Source organism: Elaeis guineensis, chromosome 12 (assembly GCF_000442705.2).
Source record: "Elaeis guineensis isolate ETL-2024a chromosome 12, EG11, whole genome shotgun sequence".
In the NCBI taxonomy this organism is placed as follows: Eukaryota; Viridiplantae; Streptophyta; class Magnoliopsida; order Arecales; family Arecaceae; genus Elaeis; species Elaeis guineensis.
This window is the reverse complement of record NC_026004.2, coordinates 89,407,038-89,432,729: the sequence shown is the minus strand read 5'-3', so window position 1 is coordinate 89,432,729 and position 25,692 is coordinate 89,407,038. Positions and strand designations below refer to the sequence as shown.

Genomic DNA, 25,692 nt, shown 5'->3' with positions numbered 1-25,692 from the left:
ATTTATTGAAATGCGTTCGAGGTAAGTAATGTTTCACTTTTTCTAGATTTATCGGTAAATTATAATGTATTTTTCTGACATGATTTGTGAAACGATGCATGAATTGGATGAATGGTATTTTGTTATGAAAATATCTTATTTGAAATGTTATGATGAAGCATGATGGAACATATTGATTTCATGATGCATTATATTGATTGATTTCGATACTACATGATTATATATTTTATTATCGAAATTAGAATATGAAATATGATTTATGAAGAATTATGATATAAGAAACATTATGAATTGACAACCTGACTATGTAAAAGACCCCGTCAATGGGGACATATACGTTGGCAATTGATTGTCCTGAGGGTTTATGTCACCAGTGAGACCAGCGACATGTCGTCAGAGAGACCAGCGACAAACTGCCAGCGAGACCAGCGGTTCCAAAGGACATGGCTACCAGATGATTCGCAGCCTACCGCAAGCAGATACGCAGTATTATGATCCTGCCACAGGAAAAATGTGGTCATAGCTCGTGGTTGACGAAAAGAATTTAAGAATGAAAGAAATTGAAATCTTGAAAGAAACTTGAATTTTCAAAAAAGAAATGAAATTGACATGAATTATGTTGCATAATTGAAATTGATTTTGAATTGATGAACTCTATATGCTTATTTTCTATAAATGATTATTTACTTAAATGCCTGATGAAATCTGTTGAAAAGTGATCATTGCTTACTGAGCTGTCTAACTCATTACGTCTTATTTTACTGTTTTTACAGATGTTGAAGAATTAAGATGATACAAGATATGAATGGAAGAGTGATCAGAAGCAGAATCTCCATACTTTTATTTTAGGTTGAAAGGCTTATTGAATTTGATGTAAGGCCTATGAATCATTATTGAATTTATTGAGATATTAAAGATAGAAATTTAGATCGTTATGCTTTGGATTTAAATTATTGACTAATTATTCCGCTGTTATTTTAGGATAGCATGATAAGATGCCTTGCATGCTTATGGGAAGAGTTTTCTATGAGTATGCGGCGGTTGCCATGACCCTCGATTCAAAATCTCGGATCGGGGGCGTGACATACATAGTATATATTATATATAGAGGTGCAATCGAGTCGAGCGGATTGAATAGTTGACAGCTCGAGCTCAACTCAACTTAAAATACTTAAATTTAAAATTTGGCTCAAGTTCGACTGAACTTTAATATCTCAAGCTCGAGCTCGACTCGATAAAAAATAAAAAAAATTCAAGATCGACTTAAATATCAACCGAGCCATACTCGAGCTAGAAATCAAATTTTAATATACTAATAACACACACATATATAATAAAAATAATATTATTAAAATATATATATATATATATATATATATATATATATATATTTGAATAAATTTGTGGACTTTCAAATCGAATTTCTTGCTATTCGAATTCAATTTAAAAAACTATTTGAGCTACTTAAACTTAATAATAATTGAGTTGAGCCAAGTTTGAGTAACTCATAAATGACTTGACTCGTTTGCACCCTTAGTTGTGTAGGACATAATTATGAGAGAGAGAGAGAGAGTAAACGGCTAATTAGATACTTGACCAGATAGTAATTGGATAGTTAATGAGTTATTTCAAATTATTTGGTGCAGCAAAATACTATCTCATGAACTATAAACAATATAATAATAAGGATACAAGGAAATGATAAAAATTGAATTAAAAAATAACATCTATGCAGCTGTTATTTTTTTGACTAAGCGTTCTTAAAACCAAAAGATATAAAGGAGGGAAAAGTTTTCTGTATCAACTAAGCTTGATACAAATATTATGTGCATTTTGTGTGGAATGTAAACTCAGGGTACATTTTGTATGGCGCAAACTTGGAGTCAACCAATCATCTGTTCTTTAGATTTGCTTTTGCAAGGAGTTTGTGGACTACAATCAAGATACAGCTGAAGCTAATTGGCCGCCCTTCCACCTTTTTTGATCTCTGAACCAAATGGAAGAAGAGAAACAAACACATGTTGGCAGCAAGGGGAGGCGATCGGTTGCTAGCAGCAATGCTGTAGAAACTTTGGAAGGAGCGGAATGCAAGGTTATTTTTGTGTAGAAAAAGATCTATCTTCTCTATTCTGCAGGCTGCTCTTCAATGCTTTCAGGTTGAAAGACTCTTTGCTCCACCAAGAATCTTCAAAACCATCTTGGCTTGTGGAGTAGGCTAAATTGTCTTATTGTTGGGTAATATCCTATTGACTTATCCTCGTGATCCTATATTGGTCTTCTGTTAGGTTTGTTTACTTTGTCTTCTCTTAGAATCTGCATAACAAAAATATTACCAGTGTACAGACATGAAATGTTAGGATAGAAGCTTGGAGACATGAAAATATGAGTTTGAAAAAGGAGGAAGAGTTTATATCATGTTGCTGTAAAGAAATTGTTGAAGAGTCTTAGAAGACATAACAAATAGCTCTAGCTGTTTTCTGAATCTTTCCTCTCTGTTGTCTTTGTTTTTGAAGCTCTGAATCTAACTTTCACTTTCTGCAGTTTTTGAACCTTCCCCTCGCTGTTGTCGAGAAGGGTTTGCTTTACTCTGTAAATATCTTTGTAATTACTTTTCTTTAATAAATCATGGATGGCAATCCTTGCTTCCTTTTTTTTCTTCAAAAAAAAATATTACGTACATTTTCAAGTGGGTAAACCATAAGCCAAATGTAGGAAATTTAATTGAGGAGAATGCGTCGTCGTTTAACTACTTTCTTGTTTATTGTGTTAAATTAATTAAGACTTGCATGCAGTGGTGGATATATCGATGGAAAGAAAAGGGAATTATTGCAAGGTTTCTGAATTTTCCATTTCGAGACTTGAGCCTTCGTTCTTTCTTCCTCTAATTGCTTGCTGCCCGAGCTTGTCACCATCTGGTCCTCAAACCAACCTTTTGAATCAAAAGCAAAAGATGATTCATCTGCCCACTCTTCTTTCCTTTTTTTTTTTTTTTTTGCCCTACCAGGTGGAACATAGGAAAGTTACAATGCTGGGCATTGTGAAGGAGCTAAGGTGAGGGCTTTGGCTTTTCCTTTTCTTTCTAGTGAGGCCTGAGACAAGAAGATAAGGCAACCCTGAGCAATGCATTACTAAATAGGTTTAATTAGCATATTCCATACTAGTAATCAACACACATGCAATTCATGTTTAGAAATAAAAGTAAATATAACTGAAAATACTAATAAATAAAATAAAAATAAAGAAATATTTACTATAATACTAATAAAAAATAAAACAATTTAAGTTAAAATTAATAGTGGATTGGTTAGCTCTTAAATACTGACTCATGTAATTAACAAATAGGAAAACAAATAACAAAATACCTTGTTTCACGTATTTACTAAAAATATCATAGCATGCTCTTAGATAATTATTTTTAAGAATAAGAATATTTGGTTAAATAATTCGAGATGGAAATTAGTCAGCATATTTCACTTATACTATAGTATGTATATGTATTTTTCAATGTAGCGATATGTATTTATAATATATGTGTATATCTGGTCATGTAATACTATACTGCTCCACGTCTGTGCACACAATTAGTTCACTTGCCAAGTGGCATAAGGACATTGGTGCAACATGTAAAATTTGTTGAGAAATAAGGGGGTTAGTAGATGATGAAATTGCCAAGCGCTTGTGCCTGCATAATTAGCACCCTGAAGTATTTTCTTGCCGAGTCATGTATCTAGGGATGTATCAAATGTAAACACAATTTAGTAATTCAGATTTGATTTCAAGGTGCAAACCCAATCTAATAAATTCTGAGGGTCCGCTATCCGAATTCAAACCTCGTATGTCAAGTCGATTCAGTTCAAATTAGCACATTATTGACTCAGTGACACTCCTAACTATAATCACATGTCATCCTTGATGAGGTCAAAGAGCCTAGGTAGGAAACAGAAACTTGAAGAACAAGCATGGAAGTAAAGAAACTTATATAAACCTCAGTAATACTCATGAACTCTTTTAATTCTTTGGCCGATGTATGACACATATTTTGTAATGTATATGACTATGAGGATATAAGATCGCCATGATTCCTCAACTATTTGTGGTGTTAGATATGCAGATGGCTATGAGGGTGCATCTCCAAATCCAACAGGCTATTTTGGTTATCTTGCCAAGTGGCATAAGGAGATTGGAACAACTTGCATGATTTGTTGCTGTATAGGGGGTTGATTGATAATTGAATTCCATATCAGCATTTACAAGCCTGGTGAATTGTTTGTGCACACAATGGATTTCCTTCAATTGCTGTTGAACTCCAAGGTCAGGCTGACAACAGCAAAGGCCGAGGAGTTCGGATGCAAATGGGTCGAATCAGGTTGAGGCCACCAGATCATGGGTGATCTCGATCCGGTTCTTTGATCAAGGCTTAATATTGCACCCAGGCCTACTCATAGAAGATCGGCTCTTGTTGGCTCAGATCAAATCTATGGTTAAATTTTTTGACCTAATGGATCATTCAGGTCGGATTGGATCTATGTATAACAAGGCCTTAATCCAAAATATTCGAATCAAAATCGGATATGAATTAAACATAGCCAACTATGTTTTAATTACCATCTAGCCAACTACTATTAACCGTATAAAATAGAAAATAAACAAAATTACTCTCAAAATAAATTAAGATATAAATAAATAAATATATATATATATATATATATATATATATATATATATATATATATATATTTATATTAAAGATATTACCCATACAAGTTTTAAATCACAACTTAAAGGCTCAAATAGGATCAGGTCCTAAGTCGAGTCAAGTTGGGCCCCAAAATAAAAGATCTAAAATTGACTTAAAAATCAAATAGATCAAGTCAGATCAGGTCTGAATTAAGTAAATCTAAATCCGATCAAAAAAATGGAACATATCCAATTTTAGATCCAGATCAATCCCTATGAATCCTTTAAAATAGATTGGATCGGGTATAAATAGGTCAGGTCATGGGTCAAGCCGACCTGTTATCAACCATATCGAAGAGATGTTGAGGCCGGTCTTCTTCCGAAGTGCTATATGGACTCAAGGATGTGGTTGTTGCCACTCCTCGGTTGGCGGACAGATTGAAAACAAAGTCCTCTTGCTGGAGTTTTTCTGGTAGAAGATTCTTCGATGCTCAAGTTAGCCAAAATTCAGACAATAGTAAAGAGAGAGAGAGAAAAAATTAAGAGGGAGTGAAAGCTATCGAATGACTTACATGATGGTCCCTTATTAGTCCTTATTTATAGAGGGAGTTCAGTAGCCCTCAGTGAGATGGATGAGATATGTAGTAACTACGTAGCAATAATTATAATAGTACTTAATTGTATATTAACATCTATCCATATAATCTTACAGTTATAGTCATTTTAAGCATGCAATAATGGTTGAGTAAGTATAACTACTACCAATATTTCCAAACTAGCATAATCTTGCTTTTAGCTTGTTCATGTTTGATGTGAATGAGGTTGGACAATGTCGAGGTGGCTCCACTTTGATTATTACTGAGGTCAGACAAAATATCCACCACATCACTTGCTATGTTGGGTTTCTAGGGATGGATCTATCTCGAAACATAATTTATTATGGATTTAGACCTATTGTGGACCGTCACCTCGGCCTCTGCTAACTATATGGCCGAGGTAAGCAAGAGTTAGCCATAATCACCTCTAAGACTCAGCTCGGACCTCGGCCAGAACTGTGGTACTCTCAGATCAGCCTGAGCTGACTTTTGGCTATGATGCACAGTTAGGGCTGAAAACGGATCGGATGTGGATCAGATAGTGGCATATCTATATTTGTATCCATAATTTTCAGCGAATACGAAAACAGATATTAAACAGATATCAAAATTAATATCCATATTTGTTCTAAATAGATATGGATATGAACTGGATATCAGGCATATTCATATTTATTATAAATGAATACGGATATGAATTGGATATCAAGCATATCCGTATTTCTTATAAATAGATATAGATACAAATCGGATATTAAACATATCTATATTTATTTATTCAGATATGGATATAAATCGGATACTATTTTAGATATTAATTAAATTTTAAGTAAAATTTTATAATAAAAAAATCAGATATTATGACATGATCATAAAGAATCTAAGATAATCATAATTACATACAAGAAAGATAATTGTAATCAAAAGCTCCATTAAAAGCAAAAAGTATATCATAAAAATCTAAAATATTCAAAAATAAAGATAATATTTACCTTATATTAAGAATTCAAATGATCACCATCACTCTCTAGTTAATATAAATGTATATTTATCCATACTCATAAAAAAATATCTAAATATAAATAAAAAAATAAAAAAAATTAATTAAGATTCATCAATATTTCAAAAAAAATAATCATTCAAAAAAAAAATAAATGCATACTTACTTTCTCACTAGGGCTCCTATAATTCAACTTCATCATATAAGAACCATAATATTATTTTAGATATACATATGGCTTCCAATATTAAAAAAATAAAAATTTAAATGATAAATGATTCAAATAAGTAGCATGATCTCTATAAGATAAATGATATCAGAGTAAGAATTTAAATATATAAATAGTATCAAAAATACAACCACCATCCATCATAGTTAATCTCATTCAAAGATAAACCTTAATTATGTCCCATAAACTCAAATATCTTTAACAAAATTTCATAAACTATTTAGTAGAATAGTTCAATTTAGTCAAATAACATCATGTGACAATCTTTAATGCTCCAATTGGCAATAACTGTGAAACAAAAATGATGATATTAGTATATAAATAAAAATAATTACTAATTTTTAAAAAAAACTATATGTTATATACATTTATCTTATCATAATATATGAATTGATATTGATTTATTTGAATCTTCAATAGAAAATCACTATCTGACACAGCAGGAGAATCAAGATCCTGAACAACACAAGCAATAAGACCTAAAACAAAATAAAAAAATAATTAGTATAGTATTATAAATAAATTAAACAAAAATATTATATAAAATACTATAAATTATCTTTTTTCTTAGATCGTAGCCAATCATGAAGATAAATCACAGCTTCAATAATATTAGAATCTAATGAACTTCGGAATGCATCTATCACTCTTCCATCTGTACTAAATGTTGATTCTGAAGCTACAGTAGATACCAGAATTGCCAAAAGATTTCTTACGATCTGAGATAAGATAGGATATTTTGGATTATTAGATTTCCACCATCCTAAAATATCAAACACATAACCTTTAACCCATGGTCAAATAGATTTCTCTATATATATATCCAAATCTATTCTAATTTGCTGCTGATGTACATTCTACTTCATAAATTGTTCAAACCTTCTTTTTCTTTCTTCCATCTCATCAAACTCATGAGAAATATATCTGCTATCCCTCGATGAACCAGTATCATAAGTAAGTGGAATAAGAGAGGAAGGAAAGTTTCTTTTATACTCAATATAAAGCTTTCGAATCATATTGTGAACATTACTAATATGAGCTTCTCCATTTAAAGAATAGATTTATGAGTAATAAAATTCTACTATCTTCATTTTATAGTGAGGATCCAGGAATGAGCCCACTGCTAGCATAAGATTTGATTGTTGCTAATATTTATCAAATTTCTCCTTCATTGATAATACCATAATCAGAAATAGTTGATCCTTAGGATTTGTGCATCACTCAACAATTAGCAATTGAATTTCACAAAATTTTTGAAAAAAGAGATTTGCAATTAGATATGTTGTGCCTAAAAGAAGCTCGGTAATGTTATAAAAATTTTTCAAAGCTTGACAAAATATTTTCACCTCTTTCCATTGATCATTTGTTGGATATATATCAAATTTATATAGATTAACACACTACAATCTCTTGAAGGCCTCCTTATAATAACAAGCATCCTTAAGCATCATATATGTAGAGTTCCATCGTGTAAGAACATCGAGTGACAAACTTCTATGTACCTCCAAATTACATTCTTTGGCCCTTTTCTCAAACTCTTCTAATTGTAGTGGAGAGCTTCGAACAATCTTCACCATTTCTCAGATATTTTCAGTCCATCTTGTACAACTAAATTAATAATATGTGCAGCACATCTGATATGAAAGAACTGATCATTATATACAAGTGCTACTTGAAGCCTTTTTATGATTTATCTAACACAAACATCATTGGCATGATCATTATCCAATGTTAATATAAATAACTTACGATCAATGTTTCAATATATCAAATTTTTGATAAATGTATTACACAAATTGACTCCCGTATGTCTCCCTCCCATATGCATAAAGTTAATTATTTTTTTTTAAATTCTAATCATCATTAATAAAATATGCTGTCATACACAAAAAAAGACTTATTTTATCTAGAAGTCCATAAATCCATAATTATCCAATAAGAAAATAAGCCAAACATATCATAGATCTTTTTTCTCTCCTCTAAATATGTCTCCATAATTTCCTTTCTCAGAGTTATGTGACTCTTTAATTTGAAAGATGATCGCAAAGATTTAATAAAATCAATAAATCCATCATGTTTAACCACAGAAAATGAATATTCATACATTACAAATATTTGTATAAGTTTCTTATGGCTAACATCTTCATCATATGTATATATGTTCAAAGAATAAGTACCATCTTCTCTTTTCAATGATGTTTGCAATATTTGTTGGCCTTTGTCAGTAGTATTCTTTAAAAATGGATGACGCTTGTCAAGATGATTTTTCAAATATGTTGTCCCTAAGGCTCCATTAAATATTCTTTTGCAGTGATTACATTTTGTTTTTTTTTTTTTAATAATTTTCATTTACTTTCTTTTGTAATTCGTATTTTGTAAAATCATCCCAAATTTTAGATATTACCTTTTTCTTTTTTTTCGCCCCTCTGTTTGATTTATAGGCTCAACTGATTTACTATTTGCATCTTCAATTGTCCCACTAGAAGACATGATGTATAACAATTGCATTTAAAATATAAAAAAATTATCTTATATATCAAGTTATGATCAAATAAAGCAAAAAATAATCTTCAAAAAAAAAACGAAGTATCTATATATCATGAAGAATATGCCACCATAACACTATTAGCCAATACAAAGATAACAACTGAAAATAAAATCAATTGAATGAATAAAGAAAAAAAGATGGACAATTGATTCCACCGTAGAAATATATTACCAACACAACCAATACCATTAAAGTGCATAAGATGCTCTGCCTCTCAAGTCTTGAAGAAATCAGTAATAATATTTTAGTAACATAATAGCATTTGACAGATTCACTGGATATATGAGATGTATAGACTAGCCAAGTTATTCTTACTTCAGAACTATGTATGGTACTTCATGTAGTAATAATGATTTGATCATATTCTATATAGTATCTTTTAGAAGGGAAGAACAAAAATGCACATCACTCAGATTAGCTACTCTTTTAGAAGAGTAAATTGCGAAGGTTATTTTGATATTCAAAAAGAATAATTTATAGTCGTATTCAAGATAGAAGACACCGAATCATATTTTAATTTGGCTCATAATTTGCCTCAGAGACAAATGTAGTTAACATAACAAATAGTATCTTCTCATCTCTTTATCTCCACTCTAATTATCGACCTAATCTTCCAGGAATCTCCAAGGTTGCTATTCTACTTGCATGAGATTAGAATTTCTACAAATAGGTCTGTTTCTTTGAAATAACCTTCTAAATTTCTACATAACAGGTCTGCCTTCCTTAAAATGACCTATTAAGATTTATGGTAGGCCCCTTGGTCCCTCCCTTGCAACAAGTTGCTTTGATCAATAATCTGACACCACTTTATGAAGAGAGAACTTTAGGCTCAGAACTAGTAGTAAATTATTTTTGAACTCTTAGAAACATATTTTGATTATGAGTTATGTCTCCAGGGCATGAAGCATGCAGTCCGACAACTATCGTGCAAGGCATCAAAGGATTATGCAATATATATAGGCTTAATTCATAGATTCACGTGATGAATGAATTACTGAAATAGGATAATAAAAAAAAAATGGAGAGAATATAAGACATCCAGCTAGAGTCTTGATCTAAAACGGACACTACTGAACACATGGTAAAAGACATTGCATGCTCATTAAAAAAAAAGACCTTTACATTAAAAACTAAGCAACATAGGCAATAAATTAACCAATATTTGAAAAATTGCATCTGTGATTCATCAAAAATAGAACATGCAGACCCAGGTGGAAAAATACACAAGAAATTAAAGGCATTAACATCAAAAATATTTAATGAAATCCTAATATTGTTTATATTTATAATCCATACACAGCAATACCGCAACAAAAACAAGATAAAAATGGAAAGTGGAAGGGAGATGAAAACTCACAGTTGGAAAGGAAGCAACCAATCAAAGCAAAAAAAAGTAATGTTCTTTACTAAATGTTAATTAATATGCAAAACTAACAATAGAAACTTACTTGATTGAAGATTCACGATTGGAAAGGATGAAGGATGCTCATTTACTTATGTTCGGATGCCGTTAGGAAGGATTTTCATCACCAGATGCCGATAGAAAGGACAATCGTTCATCGAATGCCATGGAGATCGATGCTTCTTCTCGAACACTAGTTGGAAAAAAAGTCTCGTCGTCAATAGTGGAGAAACAGAAAAGAAACCCAGCCGCCTCTCAAAGCTTCGAAGGCATCATGATGGGAAAGGAATGGGGAGTTGGAGAGTCGAGAGTTGCGGTCGATGGATTTTAGAAAAGGACACGGATCCACAGATGCGGATGAAAATCCGAGACAAGATGAATAGGATATCTGGATCCGTATCCAAAAAAGATCAAAAATCTGAATCCGTATCCGGCTATTTTTAAGGCTAAATATCCAGATCCGATTGGACCAAACAATGTGTATTTGAATTTGGGCTAATTCAAATGCGGATATGGACACGATCGAAGTTTATCTGATCTGTTTCAGCCTCATGCATAGTAGTCTTCGTTGACTGATCCTGCACCTTTTTCAATTCAAAAGTCTTCAAATAGGGAAGAGTATCTCCATGATCGAATTATACCCTGAATGGAAATAACTCTCCTCCAGCCTAATCTATACATAATAATCGAAAACTGACCAGACTCCATGGCGTGTACAACTCTAACTCCCCCTCTATAAATAGAGAGACACGGGGACCCCCAAGAGACTTGTTTTGCAGGCCTAGCTCTGGCACCCAGGAGGGCTCCATCTCATCTCCAACCGAGGACTTCATCTCATCTCTAGTTGACGACCCTTTCACCTTATCCTCAGATGAGGAAGCTTCTACCTCATCCTCAGATGAGGACAGTTCTACCTCATCCCCAGATGAGGATATTTCCACCTCATATTTAGCCAAAGGCTTTACCTCATCCCCAGATGAGGACATTTCCACCTCATCTCCAATCAAGGACCCTTTCATCTCATCTCCATCCAAGGATATTTTTATCTCATCTTTAGTCGAGGATTCCTCTATCTCATCTTCTGACAAAGATCCCTTCGTCGTATTTTTCTTAGAGAGATAAAGTTCGATCTCGCCAGTTTGGATTTTGATCACAACAGATTGGCACTAGAGAAAGGATCTCAATCCTTACTTGGGACTTATTTCGAGAGGGTGTTTTATCATGAGGCCATGAAGAGCATCACATGCGTCTCGCCACTCAAATGATACACAACCTAATAATGTTCAGCAGGAAGCCATGGTACCTAAATCAGTTCAGGCACCGCCACCACCTCTTTAGCCTACACCAGCAATCGTAAATGATCCATTGTTCAGCAGGTGTAGGTCTGGATTGGTGTGATATAATGCACGCAGCAGGCCGTTGTAGCTCAACCTACACCGAATCCCCCACCTCCTGTCGAGATCAAGTTGGACCCGCGATCTAGCGATCACCTCTTCATAGTCTGAGGTAGGGGTACAATCGACATAACTGACTTGAGGGCTCCGATCGAGGACAGCATATATGCTCACCGACTTTACAATCAGAAAAAGACTCCCACAACTCAAAAGCTAGCATCGTAAAAGCTTTTAATCCCTCATCCATTATTCTAGTTTCTTCTCCTTATCGATCGATAAGTCCATGAGCACCTCAAACCAAGGCTGAGCTACCCAGTCAGAGACTGAGGTGAAATCAAGACAGATCCGAGGTGAAGATCAAGGTCAAGCTACTAAGTCAAAGGCCGAGATGAAAATCAAAGATTCGAGATGAAGACCAAGGCCAAGCTACCAAGCCAAAAGCTGAGGTGAAAATCAAGATATATCCAAGGTGAAGACCGAGGCTGAGCTACCAAGCTAAAGATCGAGATAAAAATCAAGACAGATCCAAGGAAAAGATCGAGGCCGAACTATCAAGCCAAAGATCAAGGTGAAAATCAAAGATCCGAGGTGAAGACCGAGGTCGAACTACCACACCAAAAATCGAGGTGAAAATCAAGACAGATCGAAGGTAAAGACTGACATCGAGCTACCAAACCAAAGATTGAGGAGAAGATTAAAATTGAGGCCGAGCTGTCAAGCATAAAGCTAAATTGAAGATCAAGATTGAGGTCGAGCTTCCAAAGGCCAATCTTTCAAAAGATCGAGCTTCTGAAAAGTTGAGCTACCAAAGGCCGACCTCCAGAAGGCCGAACTTCCAGAAGGCTGAACCTCCAAAAAAGGCCAACCTCCAAAAGATCGAACCTTCAAAAGATCGAGCTTCCAAAAAGGCCGACCTCCAAAAGGCTGAACCTCCGAAAGGCCGAGCTCTCAAAGATCGACCTCCAGAAGGTCGGACCTTTAGAAGATTGAGCTTCCAAAAAGTCGAGCTCCCAAAGGTCGACCTCCAGAAGGCCGAACCTCCAAAAAGCCGACCTTTCAAAGCTGAGCTCCCAAAGACCGACATCCAGAAGGCCGAACCTCCAAAAGATCGAGCTTCTAAAGTTGAGCTCCTAAAGGCTGACCTCCAGAAGGCCGAACCTCTGAAAGGTCGAGCTTCCAAAAAGTTGAGCTCCCAAAGGCCAACCTCCGAAAGGCCAAGCTTCCAAAAAGCCAAGCTTTCGGCTAAGCTCCCAAAGACCGACCTCCATAAGATCGAGCTTTCAAAAGATCGAGCTCTTAAAGGCCGACCTTCAAAAGGTCGAGCTTCCAAAAGCCAAGCTCCCAAAGATCGAACTTTCAAAAGATCGATCTTTTCAAAAGTCGATCTCCCAAAAGCCAACCTCCAATGGTCGACATCCTGAAGTCGAGCTTCTAGAAGTCAAGGTGAAAATATTAACTTAAGAATGCCAACCTGAAAGGGCTGACTGAAAGGCAAATTAATTGAAACAGGATAATAATACCCTAATCATCTATTATTTTCTTTATTATCATTTCAAAATCCGATCTGCTTTAGGAATCAAAGGGCCCAACCAAAGCTGATCCGACGAGTTCTTTAATTCTCTTTGTGTAGATCTCAATGCCTTTCTTAGATTCTCCAACGTGCGCTCCTTATCTAACGACAAGCTGAGCAGAATGCATCTCCATGTTGTTCTCCAGTGCGTGCTCCTCATCCATGGACGAGCTGAATGGAATACATCTCCATACAGTTCTCCAATGCGAGCTCCTTGTTCACGAGCAAGCTGAGTGGAATACACCTCCATGCGATTCTCCAATGCGCGCTCCTCATCCATGGATGAGTTGAGCAGAACGCATCTTCATGTTGTTCTCCAATGTGTGCTCTTCGTCTATGGACGAGTTGAGCGGAACGCATCTCCATATAATTTTCTAATGCATGCTCCTCATCCATGGATGAGCTGAGCAGAACACATCACCATGCAGTTTTCTAATACGTGCTCCTCGTTCACGAATGAGCTGAGCAGAATGTATTGCCATGCGATTCTCTAATGTGCACTCCTCGTCTATAGATGAGCTAAGCGAAATGTATCTCCATACGGTTCTCCAACATACGCTCCTCATCCATGGACGAGCTGAGCGGAATACATTACCATGCGGTTCTCCAATGTGCACTCCTCATCCATAGACGAGCTGAGTGAAACGCATCTCCATGCGGTTCTCCAACATGCGCTCCTCATCTATAGACGAGCTGAGTAGAACATATCTCTATACAGTTCTTCAATATGTGCTCCTCATCCATGGATGAGCTGAGTGGAATGCATCATCTTCGAAATTCTCCAATGTGCGCTCTTCATCCACAGACGAGCTAAGCGGAATGTGTCACCTCTGAAATTCTCCAATACGTGGATGAGCTGAGCAAAGACATGATTATAGCACCAATTGGCGCTCATCCTCATTCTCTGATAAGTCAAGTAAAAGTTAGGAATGATGACGAAGGGACTGACCCACTGGGGACCCCTCAGTCGAGCTGACTAAAACACCTCGCATAAAGACAAGCTGGATGGAGATCAAACTTTTATCTTGGACCATGAGCTATATACATCCCACATAATGGATGAACTAAAGGGGCACTGACCTCTACAACGTAGGATTCTACAGATGGTGATGAAGGATGGTGATAAAAGTGGTAAGGCAGGAGATCTCAACATCAGGTCGGCTTCGGTCTTACACTTTTACTCTCTTCATCGGATCTCAATTTGAGCTCGAACTCGAGAGTGGGGAGCTACTGTTGTAGACCGTCACCTCGGCCTCGGTCAACTATATTGCCTAGGTAAGCAAGAGTCAGCCATAATCTTCTTTAAGATTCAGCTCAAACCTCGGTCAGAACTATAGTACTCTCAGGTCAGCCCAAGCTGACCTCCAACTATGATACATAGTAGTCTTCATTGACTGATTCCACACCTCCTTCAATTTAGAAAAATTCAGATAAAGAAGAATATCTCCATGATCGGATCATGCTCTGAATAAAAATAACTCTTCGCCAGCCCAATCTACACGCAATAATCGAAAGCTGACCAAACTCCATGGTGTGTAGGACTCTAACTCCCCTTCTATAAATAGAGAGACACAAGGACCCCTAAAGGACTTGTTTTGTAAGCCTAGCTCTGGCACTCAGGAGGGCTCTATCTCATCTCCAGTCGAGGACTTCATCTTTGTTAGATGTGTGCCTTAGAAGTCAGATTGGCGGACACATATACACTTCTGGAGCATAATTTTGTAATTGAATTTTGAAATTAATAAAATTTGAGTTACTTTTTCATTTATGTTATGTGTACTTTAATTGTGTCCATGAATCGTCTGAGAAATCAACGAATGATGATATGTATTCTCAAAGAATTGAGAATTTGAGGTATGTATCATTAGTGATTAATTCTTAAATACTTTCGATCGAAAGATCGTTACAGAGACAGTGACCAATCCAGATAGATTGGTGCACAGATCACTTTCTTCGGACAGATAAATTTCGAGTCTGCAGCATAGGAATACTAGAGTGAGAGTACAGGTGATTGTTAGAGAACAACTGATACTGAGTATGACCAACACAAGAAGTCACTAGAATGGCTACCTACTCATCAGTGACTTACTCATAATTACAGTGGTGTAGATAGCTCTTTGACCTAAGATTCCTCGACTGTTCACAATAGGGATGCTGTAATTTGACTACATAATCACTTAGTTATCGAGCCATTCGAAATCTTACAGTGTATATTGGCTACAGTAGGTCAATTATAGGAATAGAGTGTGCATCAAGATGAGATCTGTCGATCTTGATAGACAGAAAGAGGTCCTATGTGGTTCATGAGATAGAGTCCTAAAATCCATGACCATGGTAGGTGAATAATGAAAAAAAATTTCTATAAGATTTTATATGGACTTGAGTCGATTAAATCTGATATACAACGGACAAACAGATTTGACGAGTTATTTTTGACCTGCGTCCTGTCGGGACTCACGACAGAAGAACCGAAATACATGGTAATTGCACCTAGAGGTTTAAAATTTTTATTCTGCTAGGTTACCACTACATATTGCTAGATATCACTGGTGGATTATGAGACTCATCGAACGTCATCTTGATGATCGATGATCTTCGAAGAATAAAATTGAAATTATTCCAATCCATCGAAAAGAGTTTCGATGATATTGTGACAGAGATCACAGTATATCTCACTACCAGATAGAATAAAATCTATGAGATCACACACAAAAGAAATTCTTATCTGATCAGATGGCTGATTAACGATTACGAATCGTAAAAGGATAAAATCATCAATTTGATTGATGATTAACCTTATGCAAAAATTGTAATAAAATAATTCACTAGTGATTAGTGCATTATTGGACGATTAAATAGTAATTGGATTGCTAATTGATAATAAGATTCGGATTAAGTCTAATTGAATTGGATTCGATTGGGTTTGACCTAATTAAGTTATGAGATGACCTAATCGCTAAGGGAGATTAAGTCCTGATTCGATCAGAACTTGGACTCAATTAATTTTTGATTTGATTAGAATTTAATTAAGTATTTAGGAGCATAATATGATTGGGTTCACTAATCTAATTAGGCCTGACCAAATTAGATTTGGATAGATTATGAATTAAAACAACTTAAGAGTCCAATTTGAGTTGGACATCTCCCATGCGCCACCTTATTCCCACGCCATTTACTCTTCGCGCTAATTCAGATTTGCGTGAGGAAATTATCACGCCAGAAGCCCCCTTGTCGCCCCTTCTGGATATGGATGAAGTTGTTTTTTAATTTGAATTCAAATTGGTTTTGAATTCAAGTGTAAAACCAACTCTTATCTTGATTAGTTTTGAACTAATCTAAACTATTTGGAAGCCACCTTTTATGGCATTCGTTTTGTGTGACAACACTACTGATTCTCCCATGAGAAATTAGATTTCCCATCGAGAGAAAAGTGCGAGAAAGGTTGGGGATGTGAGGAATCTTGTGTGTGTGAAAAAGGGTGTGGGTGGCCTCTTTCTAGGCATGTAGAAACCAAACCTAGGGTTCTAGGGTTTTTAGCATTGGGGTCTTAAGAAGAGAGAAAAGAGAAGAAAAATTATTTTCTCCCTTTTCCATCTTCTACTTTCTCTTCTTCCTCCTAAGAAGATGTCGTGCCAACCATTAAGAGGAGTCTTCTGCAAAGGAGCTAGCACCCCGATGAAGATGGAGCCTCTGATCGAGCAAAGCACCTCGTATGAATATCTGTAGAGACCGGACGTATGTGCGGCTCAACGAGGACCTCATCAGACTATCCGAATCATCAATCATGGTGGATTGCTACCCAAACAAAGATATCGAGATCTGATCTCGATTTGTACTTAGATTAAATCTGATTTAATTTCTAAAGCATGTGAACGATCCTATTAGGAGTAGATTAGATCTACTTAAAGCATGCTAGATAGATTAAATTTGTTTAATCTATATCTGATTTTAATTCCACTACATAGATGAATTTTAAATGTTAAAATTCTGCATACTATAAATTCTGTATGCATGTCATCGGATGTGCGACATCCTTCAACCTTATCTCCAGCTGAGGACCCTTTCACCTTATCCTCAGATGAAGAAGTTTCTACCTCATCCTCAGATGAGGACAGTTCCACCTCATCCCCATATGAAGATACTTCTACCTCATCTCCAGATGAGGATATTTCCATCTCATATCTAACCAAGAGCTCTACTTTTCTTCAGTTGAGGATCCTTTCACCTCATCTCCATCCAATGACACTTCCATCTCATCTCTAGCTAAGGATGACTCCATCTAATCTTCTGACAAAGATCTTTTCGCCGCATCATTTTTTGGGAAGACAAAGTCCAACTTCACCAGCTTGGATTTTAGCTGCAACACAAACCAAATCCAATAACTTTTGGGTCTATTATTCAAATACAAACCTTTAATTTCAATTCAAGTTAGCACATGACCAACCTAGTCACATTTTAAAACTAAATATAGTCACATGGCCAAAGACTCTGGCAGGAAACAAGAACTTTAAAAACAAGTGTGAAAGAGTCTTTCTAGAGATGATCAGCAAGTTGACGGGCCTCATAATTTACAACATATCAACCCTTGCCACTTAGGTCAAGGGGCAAAAGTTTGATGCCAAAGGGCATCAACCCTTCCTTTCAAGCCCTTGTTTCTCATTATCCTCATACCGCCAGTATTGGGCTTGATCTGCCCGGATTCTAGGTCCAGAGCCAGGTGAAGGAGGGGATGGGTTATAGAGCGAGGTGTGGGGTTGGAACTCCTCACCCTCACTATCCTTTATCTCAAAATAAATAAATAAATAAATAAAAGGGTGAGTGCTGCCACAAAAGCTAGGATGCATATGAGTAACATATTAATACTTGGAGTGCAACATATGCATAATAATCTAAGAACAAGTATTTGATAGTTGAGTGACATAGAAGCCTACAGTGGGTAGACAACTTTGGCAAAATAGATGGATTTTACATGAAAGGTGAGGCGGCATCTTCAAGGAAATATCCTCTCTACCAAACTATCTCTTATATAAATTATAAAGAAATATCATATCATCTCTAAGTATCTACATAACAAAAATTCACAAAATATGTCAAGAAAGTATCTTATAGGCTCAACCTTAACATGTGACAAAAATAATAAAAGATCAAAATGATTTAATTGCATGTGAGTGTAGGATGTGAGAGAGAAGACTACATATGCACTTTATTCAAATCTCCAAAACTATTTAATGAAGAGAACCAAGATAAGAAAAAAGAATGAATTAATGAAAATAAACTGTGAAAGTATATAAAGAAAATTTATCAATTTAGAATTATTTTTTAAGAAAAAATGGGTTGAAGTCATTGAACTAATACATAAAAAAACTACAAAAGAGCAAGAGAACTACCTCACAAGAAATACTAGTAGACAATGCAGACATTCTCGAAAGATTGGAGATCCCTAGAATACTTGGTATAAAGTATCCTACACTTTTGTATCCATAGCTCTTTAACCTTCTTACTAAGTTGCTTTAGCAACAAATCTGAAAATATGAGCATTTCTTTCTTTCCATGGTATATATCTACAAAATGATTGCAGTCAGTGAGTCCCTAAATACTAAGTCTTAACCCTGAGTCTTAATTAACTCTGCACTTTATTTCTCTTAAACCTCTAACGACCAAGATGTCAACAAAAATCAGGCCAATCCGTTCTTTAATTTTGGACTCCCATACATTTCAAGAAAAGGGACATTTAAGAAAAACGTTTTCCTTTCATATCTCTAAAACCTTTTTATGATCCTTATAGCTGTTATATCTAAGAGCTTAACTGGAAAAAGTTAATACTGGTATTTTATCCCCAAACCAGTTAAACTGATCACCATGATCCCTAATCAGTTCATTTATGAAGTGGTTTGAATTCAACTGATTAGTTGGATGCACATACATGCATCTAACCAGCCATCCATTTATCCCATGACACTCGAAAGTCTGAGACATGAGAGAAAGAATCAAGCTCCTCTTTCCTTCATCTCTTTCTTATCTCTTTCTCTGCCTCTAGAAGACCTTGAAGGATGGGCACTGCCACTGCTCTTCCTTTTGGTCCCCTTTTGTTCTAAGATTCAGATATGAATTAAATCCTTTCAGAAATCAAAAGCTAATGAAGTTGACCAGATGCAAAGCAACCCATCACATGCCAACAACGCATGGACAAAATTCAACTCCATCTTAAGATAACCTAGGCCTTTTAAGCTGTTGGTGCATGCTTGCTCAAGAACACCTTTCCTTACTAGGTATCTATCTATCCATCTATTAGCAATTCAAACAACCAAAGATGATTGAATCCCAAAAGCATATAACCTGTTTGGCATAACCGAAGTCAAGACAAAAAGCATGATCGATGGGCTCATTATCCTTGTCCAGCAGGTTCACTGAATAATTAGAAAAAATCAATTGCATGGTGCAACAGAAAGCAGAATATCGCATATTCTATGAACTATGATGATCAGATAATCACATCAACTGAGTCAAACATCACAATATTGAAAAATGAAAAGTTGAAACTAGTCATCATCGCCAAAGACATATTGACATGTCAGAGACACAACATCAGGCACTTAAAACATGTTTTAGAGAATTAATACTGCTACTAAATAACACTGTGATTCGAAGTTTGATAGCTTAGGTCTTAATATCATATGTAGTTTAAAAGAAATGGCAAGAATTTTTTCTTGCATGAAAAGAGGGATTACAAAAGGCAATTTTTAAGTTTCTTCTTGATAGTTCAACTATATAGTACAAGTTTAGATACGTATCAGACTCATTAAATCACACACACATAACTGAAGACGCAAAAAGAGAAAACCAAAAGCGCAGAGCCTCAAAAAAGCCCTACTTACAGTGGTCTTGGATACAAGGTTGAAATGGACCCACACTATGAGATGGGACTTGGAACAATTTGGGCTAAAGTTATCAGGAAGTTATGGAATGGAAAACATGAAATTATCTACCAAATATCAAAATTAAATAAATCAAATAAAAATAAAATGCAAAATTAGATGACATAAATTTTTGCCACACAAGTGAAACCATAAGAACTTTGCTAAGCAAATGATTCACTCTTGAATTCATCCCCATGATCAGTTACGTACAACATTAAAAAAAAAAAAAAGAAAACTAAATTAAAATATAGGATTGACTGATGTTATTGGTAGAGTCTAAAGGTGGCGAATAATATGGTGAAGGCAGAAGGTGGTGGATCTGGAGTCAGAAAGTGCCTCTGATGAAGGTCTCTCTGTTTTTGATAATAAAAATGGCCAACAATTCATATGAGAGAATTCACTGTTTATTGTCTGATTCTTGGAAAGAAAAAGAGACAATAGTAAAATGCATCTCGTACATGTTTGAAAAATATATATATTTAGATTCAACAAAAAAAGGGTTATTTAGAAAACCCCACGCCGTACAAAAGTCACTTGTTGCAGTAATGCCCAGTCAAAAAATCTGACTTCTTTTCTATCACAAGACCCTCTTCACACCATTAACGAACTGAGCACTAACACTAACTGATTTCAAATAACCAAAAATTACACTAGAATGTGAAGAAAATGTCCCATATTAGTAGCTTAAATGCAGCACAACAGCAAGGTCACCTGCTTTAATAGTTTTTTCATATACTTCCCTCCTTGAATGTTCGGACTGCCCATCACTTCTCCGTTTCTTTCCGGGCACTTGATGGTAGATATATCTCAATAGTTTCTTTGTGTCATGACTCATTCTTGAAATCTTCATTGTAATATTATGAGCTCGGCATACACCAAAAGCACAATTTTCCAAAAATCATGATCCCCTTCTTATTCTTCAAGTATATTAGCTCATTCACTATTCCGAAGTCTATAATAAAGCCGCATGTTTCACCATAAACATGGAATAAATGAACACTTACATATTCTCGTACATATATGTGAATAGAAGTGTTGAACAGTTCAGTCTTGGATGATTAAAAACCAGAGCCTACCAAACCATGTCACTTATGCACTTGACCAATACTTTCAACAGCATACAAGTCTTCTTTTGAAAACACATTCCACTAAATTCATTTAGGTCTTCAACTATGGTTTCATGAATGCAGATATTGTACTTATCTAAGACAGAGGGTTCATACCTTTCCATTATTTTTGGCTGCCACCTTGCACATGGTCCTCAGCTTCCTCAAGCTTAGACCATTCAAATAACTCTTCTGGTTGGTCTGCTCTCCCTCCTCAATTTTCACCTCATTTTCTTCCTTCCTTTCATCCACTGTCAAAGAAGTCAGACTCATCCTCTTTCTTCTCTTCTTGTACAGCATCTTTAGCTTCCTCATGCTCAAGCTATCCAAATCCTCCTTTACACTATGTTTCTCTGCCTTGGTTTGTGCTCTAGCTGCTATGCCCTCCTCCCTACAAGTATTGATGGGCTCATGCCTCCATTTCACCTCCTTACTTCCTCCCTCCAACTCCACTAAACCAGCACCAATGTCATGGAATTTGTCAGCAGAGGAGTTAATTTCTGGTAGTTTTTCAATCAGCTTTCCAGCCTTCGTCGGGATTGTAGCAACTAATGTATTCAGACTTGGATCAGAAAGTGAGATCTTTTGTTCTATGCCATTGGCTGGGATCCTGGCCTCAGATTCAGTGACGTCCAATGGGTTTCCAACCTTGATGGAGATTTTGGCTGGAGATCTGGTAGCCTGTGGACTCTGCATACCAGGGTTTGGTGGTGGATATTGCAGGTTTCCGATCAGATCCCTCATGCCGGAATGGATCATGGCTGGAGATTCAGTGGAGAGTGAGCTCTGGAGGATTGAACATGGCAATGCTATCTGCAGACAAGAAGAGGAAGCAGTCTCAGGGATGCTGTCAGACTCTGGATTTCTGCCTATCGAAATCTCACCAGTAACATCCTCACATCCATCAAAACCAAGAGTGGCTGGAATCTCACCAGAGAATTTTGATACAGCACATGAAGTTTCTGCAATAGCTTGTTGATTTGAGGAATTTATGTTGTGCTTCAGTATGTCACACTGATCTAGGTTCGTCTCATCTCCATTCCCATCAAGCTCACATCGACCATCGGGGCCTACACTTTCCAATGGTATCTGATTAAGAGGATCCATAGTCTCTCCAGAGAATTCAATCTTTGGAACTGCAACATCTGTGCTACCTTTTTGGTCATCCAAGCATGGAGTTTCTGATGTTGCAGGTGTTTGATGGTTGCTTGCCAGAAGCTTGCTGGAGCTTTCCACCCTCACATCCACACTACATGGCTTCGATTTTGGATCATTGCTGCGAATGTTATCTAGGAGTTCTGATGCTGGACGTATTTGATAACCAGTGGCTGGAAACTGGCCAGGGTCATCACAGCTGTTATAGTCTATAGCAGGAAACTCCCAATAGACATCTGGGTTAGCTTCCAAATCCAATGAATTTCTAGTTCCCTTTAGGAGCAGTTGGCCAGAAGCAGCCACAAGCTCTTGATTAGCCTTTGGCTCTGATGAATCTCCATTAGCCTTGCAGTTTAGAATTATTGATGGAGGACAGGATGCTGGAAATTCACAAGAGAATTGATTACTCTCCTTCTCTGTTGCCCCATTTGCTGGCAATTGGCAGCTGAAATCTTGACGACGATCATCTGAATTGGTTCTTCCATCCTCCATTGTTCTTCTCTTTGTTCCCTCACACTCCACCAGCCCTCTCATTGGTGAACAATCTAAATTAGTGAGCTGTAGATCATGCTGTTGATCCCTTTCTTTTGATGCTTTTCTAAAATTCTGGTGAAGTTCCACCACTGATCTCAGCTCAGAGTTTTGGCCTTCAGCCTTCGGGTTTGTCACATTTGATCCAGAACCAAGAAAATTCACTTCTCCAGTTGTTTCATTTTGGCATTTCTTTATTCCTTCTGTGATCAAACTGGCACCTTCATTGATGTCCTTGCTTGCTACAACTGCATTCACATTACCACCAAACTCTTCCTTAAGTTTCACTGTATCTCGAGGACAAGGTTGAAATGAGGTTGTTGTCAGATCAAACAGCAGCTTTGTGCTTGCTTTCTCACCGGAGATGGCCTTGGAAGCAACAACATCCGTTAAATCTCTGAAATCTGGAATTTGTGCCATCAAAGATCAGAGAATTGTTAATGTTAAAGAGCTGAAAGAAAACGAGAAGCTGGCATGAAAAAAATAGTAACTTTATATACCTTCATCTTCCGCATGCTCCTGGGCTAAAGGTGCCATCTTTACAAGAACCTCCGATCTCTTGCTATTCTGGGGAGTAGAATCGATCTCCTCTTCCCTTTGTTTCCTCAGACAAGATGAGCGCCTTCTCTTATAGGACCTCAAGGGTGCCGCCTTCTCTTCTTGCTCCACTGGAGTACCGAGTAGCTGCAGAGTTGATGTTGTCCTTGGACTCGGAGCAAATGGAGTCTCCGGTGCATCGAACAGGCTCTCTAATCTCTTTATCTTCTCCTTCTTTGCAGCTCTTCTCCTAGTGCCTGGAGTTCCGGATGCTCGTGTCTTGCGGTGACCGGAAGCTGACGGCGTTTCAGGTATCTCGGGAGGGCTCTCTTGCTTTTCCCTCTCCTCTTCTTCCATGGCTCTTTTCTTGACCATCGAATATTCTGAGGCTCCCGCACAACCGGGGCAAGCCCGACAAAGGGACATGGATCCTCTTCGAGCTGAGGTTCTCCGGGAGGAGCGCGGCAGCTTCTGTGACACTTCCTCTGCCTTAGAGGGAGACTGGAACTGCAGGGCTTCTTGGATCTCGTCCACACCTTCAACCTGGTTTCGATAACATGAATTAAACCAAAAAAGAATCAAAGGGAGGGGAGGATTTGTTAGGTTTTAGAAAGTGAGAGAAGGTGACATGATTACAGTTTGGAGAGCTTGGAGGGCGTCGGCCATGGCGATGTTGGTTGTGTTGGCTGGAATTCGATTCCTCTTGCAGAGGGCCTGCAGCTGCCTCCTTGAGAGGCTGTGGAAGTCCATGGCTGGTAGATGGAAGTCCCACCGTTTGACAGCAGTATATAACGTTTGAAAATTTTTGACCGTTAGCGTATGCTAGTCCACTGGAGTGGTGAAGCCTTTTGATGCACACCGAAGAATAAAGCCGAGTCTAAAAGGATGGTAAACCATTCGTATTACACGTGGGCAAGGCAGTTGACATCTCTGCAAGCAATGAGGCATTTCCTCGAACACCTGTGCTGCATGCAGCGCTGCTCGCTGGAAAGCCAAGCAGCAGCAAAAGAGCACAAACCAAACCAAGATACACGCGGATTACGTCAAGTGAGTCACCAGAGCAATCACGAGAGAATGGCCATGGGGTCAGAAATTTTTGCTAGTCCTTTTTGGCTGGTGTGGAACATTGAGATTTCTGGGTGCGAGAAAGATTAGCATCAAGATTGCAAAGAAACATTGGGAAACTTCGCAATTAAGAGTAAAAAAAATTATATTTTTTATTTTGAATGCAAAAGTACGTGATAAAGGAACCTTTGCTTTTACTCGTCCTTCTACACGTGTCGACGTGCCGAACTTCTGTGGTGCATTGTTGCACGGTAAAAATCATGCATTGCAAGCGAGAATTGGTGAAATACAAGGGATAGCGAGGCGTGTTATCCACCGTGGGATTGGTGAAATACATGGTGCAAATTTACCAAAAAAAAAAGTCTTTGTTTAGAGGAAGCTTTTGGATTGTCTACTCGTCGCTGTTTTGGGTTGATTAAAAACAAATTTATTTAGAGCGTGACCATGACAATTGCCAGATGACTTTGTGACCTACCTCTCATCAATAATAATTTATATCCATTGATACATGATTGCTGAAGGATGATGCTTTCCTCAATCCCTACTTACTTCTCATATATTTATTTAATGACTAATAATATTGCTGACTAGATAGTATCTTGTATAGTTAATCATACTAAATTAACATTATAAACTCTATTCAATTTTTAAATATTTTATTTTTTAATTTTATATTAAGTTTCCTTTAAGGCATCCAATTTATTTAAAAAAAAAACTATTTACAGCCTGTGCACGAGCGATGGAGAATTTTCTTTTTTTTTTTTATTGCAATGTCATCATCCATAGAAATATGGATCAAAGTAGAGCATCTTAGATATCACCTGCTGGGATAGATCCTCGTCGCTTAGCTGACTAACGCTCTTTTTCGCCTTTCCACTGCCTAAATGCGCGATGACTATTTATTCATCATCTCTGCACCAACTAAGTTGTTATGATTTATGCCGACTTAGATCGACAGAATTTGA

At 36.7% G+C, this 25,692-nt stretch overlaps 1 protein-coding gene across 3 annotated transcripts; it reads right to left on the bottom strand.

The window, feature by feature from the left end:
* Positions 1-1,738: 1,738 nt before the first annotated feature.
* Positions 1,739-25,048, bottom strand: LOC105061336 (uncharacterized). Of its 3 annotated transcripts, XM_073246801.1 has the most exons (5): positions 24,914-25,044; positions 24,299-24,797; positions 23,626-24,205; positions 21,557-23,529; positions 17,378-17,773 (listed from the first exon to the last, which is right to left on the bottom strand). In XM_073246801.1, exons 2-5 carry the CDS (start codon positions 24,410-24,412, stop codon positions 17,696-17,698), a joined length of 2,745 nt encoding a protein of 914 aa, XP_073102902.1. In that variant the 5' UTR covers positions 24,413-24,797; positions 24,914-25,044; the 3' UTR covers positions 17,378-17,695. The 3 variants fall into 3 exon arrangements, with proteins under 3 accessions (XP_010943651.1, XP_029116608.1, XP_073102902.1); XM_010945349.4 differs by lacking the exon at positions 17,378-17,773 and adding an exon at positions 1,739-2,313 and having other exon boundaries at positions 24,299-25,048; XM_029260775.2 differs by lacking the exon at positions 17,378-17,773 and adding an exon at positions 6,675-6,790 and having other exon boundaries at positions 24,299-25,048.
* Between the last annotated feature and the right edge of the window lie 644 nt (positions 25,049-25,692).